At 37.1% G+C, this 12,410-nt stretch overlaps 1 protein-coding gene across 6 annotated transcripts in view; it reads right to left on the bottom strand.

Moving 5' to 3' along the window:
• The window catches only part of SGCG (sarcoglycan gamma), a 109,403-nt gene that overhangs the window by 28,545 nt on the left and 68,448 nt on the right, over window positions 1-12,410 (bottom strand). For all 6 annotated transcript variants that reach the window (XM_032099429.1, XM_032099426.1, XM_032099428.1 and 3 more), the window contains one exon: window positions 9,911-9,998. In XM_032099429.1, coding sequence (XP_031955320.1) covers window positions 9,911-9,998 — 88 coding nt within the window. The remainder of the gene's footprint in view (window positions 1-9,910; window positions 9,999-12,410) is intronic.

Below are 12,410 nucleotides of genomic sequence, written 5' to 3'. Positions count from 1 at the left end.
TTTTTTTGTTTTGGTTTTCTTTTTTGGTTGTGTTTTTCTGTTTTATTTTTTACAGCAAAAGAAACAGTTCTGGGTAAGTGAGGCAAGGATGGATCCCTGTCAATGGTTTCCTAGAAAATCTCGGTTAAGGTTTTATTTAAGGTCCCTTCCAACCTGGGCCTTTTTATGGTTCAGTGATTGATTGTTCCTGTTTGTGCCCAGCAGCAGTAATGAAACTGGCCATTTATGTAGTGTAGCTAGATCCTTGTGTATTCAAACAAATCAAAGGCCTGAGTCAAATGGATGTTATCAACTTTACTCGTGCTGCTGGTCCCCCTCATCCTTCCCATTCATCCAACCCCATGATTTTTAAAGCTAGCTTAATTAAGGAAATACTGTGCAAGCACTGTGAGAGCACTCACTGAACATTTTACGCTTTCTGAAGGTACTTTAACTTGTCTCTCTCTGAAAGTACAACTCATGGCCTTGCCCACGCTGGGTTTGCACCCAGATTGTTAGATCCTGGGCCTTGCACACTTAAATAAATCTTTAACAAAAATCTTTAGGTCCACAGTTTCCTTAACAAAAGTGCCCCAGTAACATGGGAAGAGGATCGTCTTATAGATAATCTTCATTATCAGAGAATGGTATGGAAAATAATTGATGTATTTTAAATCTTAAGAGGGAATGCTAGGGTAAACAAAATTCAAGCACATGTGTTATTCATGCTAGAGATGAGACATCTCAGTATATGTGGAACAAGCTTCAAAAAGGAGTAATAGGCTTTTTCATAAATGGAAGTAAGTTTATGTAATGAAAAGTAGCCATTAATTTCTCTTAATTGTATTCCACAATACACATAAATGAGCTATATTGCAATAACACTAATTGTAATGTAAACCCAGTGAGATTAATTTTCAACTCACAAACAGCAGCCAAACTCAATATCTGAAAGTTTAATCTTCTAATGCCTAAATGTGTTTTGTTTACCACCCTAGTATATTAACCACATGTAAGTCAACTAATACTATATAATCACATTTGCTGATAAAATCCTATGATTAAAAATGCAAGCTGACTGAATGCAGGTTATAGAAAGTGTTTGTTTTCTGCTTGCTGCCAGATGTGTCACACAAATTTCCACGTCAATGGGTTATTCTTGCTAATCAGGCTGATTCCTGCCCACTGCTTCTGTACGTTTCCTCCTTTAAGGTGCAGCCCTGAAGCAGACCTCGTAAGATCTTCACATCGCATTCACCTCTTGACACTGAGGATGCTGCTCTAAATGATGAGGGTTTTTTTCCAAAAAGAACTGACATACTGGTAAACAGTCTTCCTTTCAGTTTGTCCTCCTCACTCTTTACTTCCCTAGAGTTTTTCCAGGGAAGAAAGGTCTTCTGTTCAGTGACTCCATTTCAGTTGAAAAGCATTTTAATAAACTGCTTTCTACTGCTACCCTGCCTTTGAATTCCAGGCCAATACAAATATAGATGTACCAGACAGCAAAGGATCCTCTGTCAAAAACAGGGCCTGCCATAAAATAAATATCCACAAATGCTTAATGCCAATTAAATTTGGGGAGTCTGAAATTTGAAGTCTGCCTACATGTTAAGAACAGGCAGATTCTTCAAATAGTTAGTTCTGCCAAATACTAAGCATTTTTAGTGTGTCTTTAGATCTTTCAGAAGAAAAGGCTTTCCAACACTGAATTTATGTCTATCATTAAGCAATTTAATATCTTTTATTTTCTTACTCTTTTTTCTTATCCGTCATTTCCGATTAACCTATGGCTGTCAGCTACTCTGTATGCTTTGCTCTTCTCCTACCACCCAGAATCATTGAAGTATTGGGTATAAACCAAAATCCTCAGTGCCTTGGGGTATTCCTATGCAATTTCCTTTTTTAGTTAATTTTTATTAAGCTAAAGCACCTTACTTAAAATAAGATCTCATTAAAAGTGTATTAAAAATGTAATACTCCTACAGATTCGGTTCTCATTCCAAGAGAGATAGAATACAATACCAATAAATGTAAAGTCATTACTTTCAGAAATATAAAATTAGTCATATTTTCATATGGAATGGTATGGTATTTCATTAGAACAAAGGCATTACTACAGAGAATAGGCAGCACATTGCATATACACGTTTTATGTCCATATCATACATCTCTCATAACTTTGAACAACACTAATACATTAATAGAGCACTTGCTGCTCCTGTTTCCTCTTTTTCTCTCAGTTCTCCTTTTATGCAATGGATGAAACAATGATGTCCCCTCAGATCAAAGTAAGAGTGCTTTACTGTCACCACTGTTTATACTTTGTTGTCATCTGTGATCGAACACAAATCTAGAGATCTTAAAAAATTGGTTCTGAAAGATGGTTGCAGACACTGATCATACAGACAGTGGCAACCCAATCAGTGCTAGGTATTTAGGTGACAATAATTTCCACTCTCACAGTGAGTTAGCTAACTCAATGTCTTCATCCATCTAGGCATTAGTCTTATAAAATACTCTATTTAAATACAGAAGCAATAAACCCATGAAATATTCCACTGTACAATGCATTATTGCACGTAGAAACCATGGCAGGAACAGGAGATTGTGTTTCTCACAGTGACTTGACAAAAAGGCTATGGCGTCCCTTTTTCTCACAGGCTTAATGAATCCAGATTTTGTTGCATGATGAATAACTTCCAACAGGAAAAGGTGAAACACACAGTCCTCAGACAGATAAGGTGAAAAGGAAAATACTAAAGGAGATGAGGCATGATAATTTGAAACCCTGTATGCAGAGGGGATAGCTGATCTGAGTCTCTCATTCCTAAGCGAATACTTTAACTACTTTATCATCTGTATAATGGATATTCTTCTTCCCCTTCTCTTTTTTTTTTAAAAAGAAAGCCATGAGTGTACTTTCATGAGGTCAACTCCTGCACTGTGTTTCAGCAGTATTCTAAGCATACCTACTGGATCTGGGCAGAGGACAGTGTGAGAGGATCAGCCAAACAGATGGGGCATGGCTCAGTTCACAACATCACTGTCTAGTACAATTATACATTCTTTCGTGTTCTCCGCCCAGCCTTCAGCTTATTTCAGATGTCCTAGAGCATCTAGGACTTCCATATCAGACCAGAAATTCTGACATGGAGTCTGTAAGCAACGTGAGCCCTTCCAGCATGTCAGCTGAAGACCGGGCAAGATGGAATCACAGAAGAATGCAAGCCAGAGGTCATCTCTGGAAGTCCTACCTCCTAACCACATCAGGCTCAGCTCAGTTGGAAGTTAGATAAAGGTGCTCAGGGTCTTGTCCAAGTGTAATTTTAATACCTCTGAGGAAGGGGATTTAACAGCCTCCCTGAGCAATCTGTTCCCATGGTTAACCATCCTAACAGTGGTAATTCTCCCCGAACCCTTCTATCCAGTTGCATTTTGCCTCTCTGCACCCTATGACCATTGCCTTTTGCCCTCTTGCTGTGCACCTCGAGTCTGGATTCATGCTAGTGATAGGGCAAGGGGAAATGGCCTCAAGTTGCACCAAGGGAGGTTCAGGTTTGATATTAGAAAAGATTTCTCCACTAAAATAGTGGTTTAGCATTAGAACAGGGTACCCAGGGAAGTGGGTTCAAAAGTGTTCAGAAAATAAGTCGTGTGGCACTTTGTGATATGCTTTAGTTGGCATGGTGGTATTTGGTCAAAGGTTGGACTTGACCTTGGAGGTCTTTTTTCAACCTTAATGATTCTATGATTTATTTTGTCTCTAGCCCTCCTAGTATCAGGCGTAAGTTAGAAGCTCTCCTCAAGCTTTCTTTTCTTGCAAGTTAAAGAAACACAGCCTCTTCAGACTCATACTTCATGTGCTTCCACTCCCTGACCACCTGAACAGCTCCCTGTGGGTGCCTCCTCCGCTGGCACTGTGACAGCTCTGTCACAGCGGAGAGGGCTCCACAGTATTCCAGCCACAGCCTCCCGGGAGTGGGATGACACAGCCCAGTGTGCTGTTCGTGCTCACTGCCACAAGGCTACACTGCAGGTACATGTTCAAGTAGTCCATCAGGATTGGGGGTGTCTTCAGCAGACCTCCTGCACAAAGACAGGGGGGTAGCTCCTTTTTTGGGCAGTAGCTGCCGTCAGGATTCCAAAGTACTGTTGTATTTGAAGTGACTAGGATTTTAGGTGTACTTAATTACCTAAATTCTATCTTACAGTCACAATAAATTTGAGCTACTTTAAGCTAACCTTTACAAATTCGTCTAGCATCAACCAATGTCAATAATTCAATATTTTTCGTGCAGGAACCATCCTCACCTTTAGCATTAGCTATTATCTTCTGATTACCATCCAACTACTTAAGTTAATGATTACTGTACCATTGAAACCAAAATATATTTGGGATTGCAATTACTGAAACTGTGAAAGCTGAGCAGGTTATAAAATCTTTAATAATTCCCCCTTTTTCACTTATTTTGAATTATTTTCTCCCATTGGAATAAAGAGACAATGAAGCTACTGAGTAATTGCTCTCTGATGAGAGACAGGTATCCCTCAAAGGGTTATTTTCCAAATAGAAAAATGGTTTCCCAAACATTAGTGGGTTTTTTTTCAGAGCCAAACTCTGTAGACTCATGTTCTCATTTAGACTCAGTGAGAAGAAAAGTGACAGCATAGGATTCATATCCCCTGGGCCAGGTTAAATTTCCCCTTAATGTGATGCTGTCATATTTAACAGGCTGGCAATACACATTATCATAGAATCATAGACTGGTTTGGGTTGGAAGGGACATTAAAGAATGCCTAGTTTCAACCCCTGAAATGGGCAGGGGCACCTTCCACTAGACCAGGTTTCTCAAAGCTCCATCCATTCTGGTCTAGAACATTTCCAGCGATGAAGCAGCTACAATTTCTCTGGGCACCCTGTTACAGTGCCTCTCTACCCTCACAATAACTATTTGATTAACTTCTAGAGGATGTTTTAATTCTGGCTTAAGTCAGCCTGTCTGGAAACATTATCATGTATTTCTTCATAAAAATTATCATACTGGGGGACAGGGTGTGCATATCTTGCTGTGGTAAGCACCCTATTCTACATGGTGCATAGACCATCAATGCTATCTCTTTTCAGAAAAGGATACTTTTCATTTGCATCTAAATATTAAACTGCAGTTTGATATGCTTAGCTAGCTCTCATTTAAATGTATCTTGAATATTTCTTACTGTTTTCTGCTATTTGTTTTAATTCTTTTCAACATTTAAATACATAATGGTCTCACAAAGGACTAAAAGCATATGCATTTAATGCATATTCTCTTAAAAAAGAGAATTGGTTAAAAAGTCTGTAGGATGTTTTAGCAGCTACCTGTCATTCTCTAAATCTTGCCTATCTAACCAAATTTTACTTTTGAATAAAACTAGCATGTATGTCTTGATATGATCAGATTCACTGATTGCTAAAATTTCTATACTTTAGGAAGTAAACACTCCTACTTTAATCCCCTTGGAATAAATACTGTAAATTCTTGATCATAGGAAGATTTAATCACCTCAAAAATACTTCAATGAATTTTCAGATTTATCTTCCTAGTAATTGCTCCTGTGTTGTAACTTCCTTTCTTATAACTCAGCGAGACAGCAATTAAAGTTGTGCAAATAAATAATCATCTTCTTGCAGACAAAGATCTTCAAGAAATATGTTCTGCCTTTTATCTTAAAGATAAGAAAGAAGTTATTTGGACAAAAACGGGGTTTTTAATGAAAGACTTCTGGGAAAAATAAAGAAGGAAAAGCTAAATGATTTTACAATGTCACTAAGTTTATGAAACTGGCTTCAGGGTTTTCTCTGTGAAAACAAGATCAAACCCTTCTTAGAGTCATCATGTTTCCTTAGCACTGTTTTCTTCCTCTTATGCCTCTGATGAAAAAAAACCATCACTTGAAAATGAAATATTAAAGCGCTGATAAGAAAGCCGTACATGATTTGACTTGGAAAGCAGTAGTTTTCTAAATGGCAATTATTACTGCTAAAGCAATATATGAGGTACTGACAGTGATCTGTTTCCTCAGAATGTTGTTCCAGTCTGAAAAAAGAGGGGTGGGATAGCACAAATACTCTCACTGTACCAACAGTTCAGATTAATGTTACAGACATGAAAATAGTCTCTAAGCAGAATTTTGACTGTAATTCCATTTTCACACTGCATAAACCATTTTGTCTTTCACCATATTCCCATGCTTTCTGAGTGAAGCTGATTTCATACTTAACAATGCAGAACAGCTTCATAATCCAGCTATCTAAATAAATTCCTTCAAGATTTAAACACTTTAAACTGAACCCCTGACCTGAAGCTACTGGTGTTACTATTCCTTGGTGTAAATGACTGAACTAGGAAGAGGATCAGCAATCCATTCTACTGCAATCTGTTCTCACAGACCTTTCATGACTCTGTAAACCTCCTTTTTTTTTTTTTTTTTAAAGTTTTTCAATTTTTTAAAAATTTTCTCCTAAAAAAGTCCTATCACAAGGAGAATTTAGGGTCTTTTGTAGGTCGAAATCTCCTTACATGATCCTTGAAAGATATCTTAAAAATCTAGTCCTACTTTTCAGCAGTGACAGTTGGAAACATGCTGCTCTTCATTCACTTATTATCCATGACTGGAGCACAACTGCAAAAGCTGACTGGATTATTTTCATCTGCTGATAAGCTGTACATAGAAGCCTACGTTTACTTAGGTAAAGCATCATTTACTGTTTGTTACCAATGTTGCTCTTAAGCATTTGATAATTGACTATATGTTTCTTTTATACATAATATATTTATCATCACTCATTATTGAAAAAGTTTGACAAGTTTTTTGCACTAAGTTGATTTATTATAGCTCAGGATACAAATGAAAGAGCTGCATTGCTGTTTTATTCTAGGATTGAATAAGGCTTTGAAGTGGTTAAGAACAGCAGCCTTGGAGGTGATAATGAGCAGCTTTCTTGGATTACCAAAGAAAGTTCTAGATATTTCAGTTTTGAAAGCTGATAAGCCGTAATAGTGACACCTGAATCTTATTCATGATTTTAAAGAGAGGAGCTATTCTAATGAAAATAGTTACCACCTGTTCTGTAGACATCCTTGCCTTGCCTATAAGCAACTCTCTCCACAACTTTCTTAATTCCCTATGACTATCAAGCCTGTACATTCCCAGAACTATGTCTTGCTTAGATTCCTTCCTTGCTATCTGTTAGCCAACATCCTTTGAAGTCCCATTTCTCCTAGAAATATTACCAAAGCAATCACTTCCTTTAAATAAAGGTCTTATTTCCTTTTTTTTGCCATGCTGTTTTGTTGTTTGTTTATTTGTATAAAGTAATTCAAGCAAAATGGGTATTTTTGTCATCCAGAGGGACACTGAAGTCAAAAAAGAATAAAGAACATGACTTTTTTTTTTTATTATGATCCTTATTATTTTGAAAGTATTCTTTTCTTGGCAAGCTGTTTTTAAAATATTTGCATTTAGTGATGCTTCTGGAAGCAGTGTAATTATGGATCACAGTACAAAACTCAACATCTACAGTATTTTGTTTTAAAAAAACTACAATGTCCAGAAAACTCCTGCAAGAGGTATTTCATGCAGATGAACTGAGGGGCACGGAGAAGCTTTAGAGCAAGAGCGATCATGTTGGAAGTTGCTCACATTTTATGTCTTTTCAGTATATCAGTGATTCATGAGGGAATGCATATGTGCCTGTTATCTTCATATGGGGAATTTCACAGAAACTCCTCAAGTAAAGATTTGTTTCATATCTCTCTTGTAAATTACTTATGTTGAAGACTGGGTATTTAAATCATTCTCAGTAACTTACTACATTATTTTAACAGATCATTTGAATCACAATTTCTATGAGTTAAAAGGTATTTTTGTTATAATCTTATGAGAGATGCTATGCTATATTGTCATCTATGGAACAATTCCAAGCTTATCTATACAGCCCCTTCACAACTGCAACTTGTCCTATTTATAAGATGACTAGAGTTTTAAGACATAATTCCATCATGTTGTCAATTGTGGAAGATAGTAACTCTTTAGCAAAGGCTAGTGCATATAAAGTAAATAAGCCACACACCTATTTGTCACACTCCTTATAAAGGACCATCAACTTACATGCATGCGTTTTATGACTGGCTAAGGACAACGGCTGAAAATGTCAAGCTGTGTATTTACTTTAACAGACTGTCCCCCCAGTCACTGCTGGTTTCTTTCAGTAAAATTCACTGTTTGCAGCACTGAAGTTCTCTTTGTTAACAGGAAAGATACACTATGAGTGAGTATCTCAGACTGCTCATTTATGGGCCTCAGTTACATTGCATCTGCTGAAGTCCGAATGCCCAATGATCTATACCACTCTGAAGTGCTGACATTTCTTTCCCCAACAAAGTTTCCTAACTGTTCATGGGGAAACATTGTCAGATAAACAATTTGCCTTCCACCTGACAAAGGTATCTCATGTTTCCTGCTTGCCTTATTTGCACTGGGACAAGGTCTCCTAAGTGCATCGTGGGTATGTTAAAATACAGTGACTGAATTGAGTTCAGCAGACAGGATGGGCACATGACTACTGTGATGGTACACATGTGACCCCATGATGGGCCACCACAAACAGTACTCAGCAGACAGAAATCATTAGCACATGTATAATGTCCCAGAAATTTTAACCATGGATGTGTTTGTATTTCGTCATATGGTCACTGAATTGTTAATTGATGCGAACTGATTTAATAACTTTACTAATAATATGAAGCTGTACATTTCATAGTCTTGATTATGATCAAAATGAGATATGAGTGCCAGGTTTTGATAAATATTTAGGGACATTTTCTTCAGACAAGTCATTCAGATCTTTATGATTGACTGAATTAAAAAAAAAAGGAATTTGAAAACATTTAAAGGTTAAATTGTGATTAATTGTATAACTATACATTTTTAAGGGGAATAGCAGGCTCCTTCATAATTTTTTTTTTCCTTTTGTTTAAAAGAGTTTGTTTGGAAACAGTGAAGCTTGCAAAACGTTCTATGAATTGAAATGGTAACTCTTCGAACAGGAATTGTCACAGAAGTTACATAGTCTCAACAGCATGGAAAAGTTGCTCATCAGTGCTCAGCTGGGTCCTAATTAAGTAACCGACTCAAACATATCAGGTCAGTCTGCAGTTAAATAAGCAGGAATTTATGCTTTGCTGCCTGAGGATCTTAGAAGAAATGAGTTAATAAATTGTTACATTTTTCTCCAGAGTCAAATAAAGTTGAAAAATAATAACAAGGCTAAGAAAAATTCTGTTGTAGCTGACACATGTTGTTGCCATTCTTGCTTTAAAAATATGATTAAGGAGTAGGGTCTGCTTATTCTTGCTGCCAGGATCTCTCACTTACATCTGTCTAGATCTATTGATTTCACTGAGTAAACCAATGTATTTTACTGCCACCATAGACAGTAAAAGATATAAATGTCTGAGTTTTGAACTTGAATTTTTTAAGGATGTCTGCTTAAATGTATTAGTCTCTAGAATACTAGGAAATAAAGAGAGACTCTAGCCATGTTTTCCTGTTGCATTTTCTCAGAAACCGATTTGCAACTACCAATAGATATTTACACAAGAAAAATACCGATAGATATTTACATAAGGAAAAAGGGTAACTTCTGCAGAAAACTTTCTTGCATACCTTTGCAATAAAGAAACGCTTCAAATATTTAAAGAATTAATGCTTAACTGAGAAATTGAAAATACACTGCTGCTATTTACCAAGTGGCAGCTGGACTACTCAAATGTGACCATAACAGTAATAAATAATCATGTGTTTAGTGCTCTATATGCTCAAATCTCTATACAAATATTCATTACAATGTTTCCAAAACAGTGGACAAGGAATAATCCCTCAGACTTACCCACATTTAATCTGCCTGTGACTTCCCCATTTGAATTGCGAGCATTCACAGTCACATTGTGAGTAGACTGGAGAAGCAGTGATGAGTCCTGAAGTATGGAGAAAAAAAAAAAGTATGTTAGGCAGGACAATTAGAATTATGAACATTTTTCAAAATTTAGTCTATTGTTGGTATCAATTCAGTCACCGAAAGATCTTTGCAGCTACAAAACTATCCACAGATGTCATCAAATAATGTGGGCAGATGATTCTGATTACTACACCAGATTTATCATAAGAAAAATAATTATAGGGAATACTTCAGGTGAACAAAATCAGTGTCACTGGACCAATGAACATGGATGCTAACATTTTATCTTTTGGAAAAAATGCTTTAGTACTAGATTTACTACCTTCCAATACATAACTGAGACTCCTAGAAGAGAGTCATTTAATTGAGTGTGAGCACTCCACTTTGAGAATTCGTACCGTTGTATTAACTTGGTGAGAAACATGCATGTGCATTCTGCTTCCCCAATGGTCCTCGCAGTCTGTGGCTTAGTTTTGGCACTTGGCACTGACTCTCCTGGCAAGGAAGCTGCAATAGTGAGTGATGGAGAAAGTGGCAGGCTGATAGATCAATGCTGACTTTAACAGATGACAGTACAAATAAGTATGTTAGTCTAAATCAAATTGTCTCCCAGCCTGCTGCTCTGAAGGATGACAGAAAGACGTGTATCAGTGGAATGAACAAGCAGCACCTGCTTGTCCACATCCCTGAATCATGACTTGAGCTGGGATACTTGCTGAGCAATCAGAGCCTCATGCCTACCCACCATTCTGTGCTACTTCAGGGCATTCCAAGCAGGTGTAATTGGTATCTTTGCTCATCCCAATCACACCTCACCACAATCCAGACTAGCTACAACAGGCAATTCAAAATTTCATGTTATTTTTAGACTGCAGCCTGCATGGAATTACTTCACCAACACCAAAATATCCCATTGTGTTAACTCATGGCTTCTTGTTGGGCTTGTTGACCAAGCATGCTCCCCAGTGACGCATCATTTCCATTACTTATTTCTAGACCTGCATTGAACTCTCTACTTTAGGTCTATTGGACCCTCCACAAGCTACTCCTTGTCTTGAAGGGAAGATGTGTTGATAGACCCAGCTGTTCACTGTGCCCCATCAGACTACCTATACAGACAGTAATGAATCTGGTAATGAATGGCAAGAGACCTGGAAGGGGGCATTTGAAAGTGTCCTAAAAATTTGTGAGGAAGGCAGAGTGGTTTCTTCTAATGTTTTTACTTAGCTTACCACCTGAATTGTCTTTAAACGTGGCTGATTTTCAGGGGTATCATAGTGGCCACTGTCTTTACTTGACATTAAGTATCAGAAAATTATCTGGGGACACAAAATCTTACCATGCTCATTTGCATCAGCAAACTGTAAATACACTGGCAGACTTAAAAAAAAGGGGAGGAACTTTTTTGCAGTACAAGTGCTTTCATACTAAAGCATACTTTGTGTCTAAAGGACAAGAACTTAATAAGTGATAAGAAGTGCCTAAGCAGATCTCAGTTGCCAAAGTATCAGGGAATACATGATATTAAGAGGGTATTAGCAAGCCGCCTGCTTGTGACCTCAGTGGAGATACTCATTCCTAGATAAATGAGTTTCCAGCTACTGGAATATTGTTAAAAGATCAGTCTCTTTCACAGCTATGGCTTCTGGTACTTTTTCAGGACTCGACAGAGAATATGCAGTACCTTGAAGGACTAAACTCTGAAAATAACCCCAAGGCATATTCTCATCTCAATTTAATGCTTAGAGTATGAGATAACCTGGGAATTTTAAACACTTTTTACGTGATGAATTTTACTACAAATACTTATTTAGTAACAGAACCTCAAACCACTGCAACATGATTAAAAAGTAGTAAAATACACAGAAGCAACACACAATTTGGAGTCAAACTTACACTGGTTTTTTTAAAGACAACAAATGGTACCTTACAAGCAGGTAGAGAGGCTATCTCAAATGAAGTAATTAAGTGAGCAAAATAAATGAATCTCGTTTTGTAAATTTTAACAGGAAAATATGAAAGCTCACAGAACTAACACAAATAATGGAAAGTCTTAGGAAAAAAGTAAGCCATGTATTAGAATGAACATTAATGGTAGTAAGTTAGTATGAACTGGTATAGGAAGGCCAACAAAGATTGGGGATTGGGTAAATATAGTACATTTAAGTAAATGTGCTAAATGCCCCCAATGTCCCAAATCTGGGCATCCTTATTACATTTGACTGCCATTGGTTGATTTAAAAAATAAGTTAGTAATTTGTGATATCAAATGAAAGCGTGAATAAACTGTACTCTAGACCTGCTGCTGCCACATACGTGGTTTAGACTAATTAAAATCTAGAAACATATTTTAAAACGCTTATCTTTTATCTTTCCATGAAAATGTATTAGCAAAGATGCAATGGTCTTGCCCACAGCTCTGTGTTGGACT

This window comes from Corvus moneduloides, chromosome 2, assembly GCF_009650955.1.
Source record: "Corvus moneduloides isolate bCorMon1 chromosome 2, bCorMon1.pri, whole genome shotgun sequence".
Classification (NCBI taxonomy): domain Eukaryota; kingdom Metazoa; phylum Chordata; class Aves; order Passeriformes; family Corvidae; genus Corvus; species Corvus moneduloides.
This window is presented reverse-complemented; position numbering and strand designations above follow the sequence as displayed.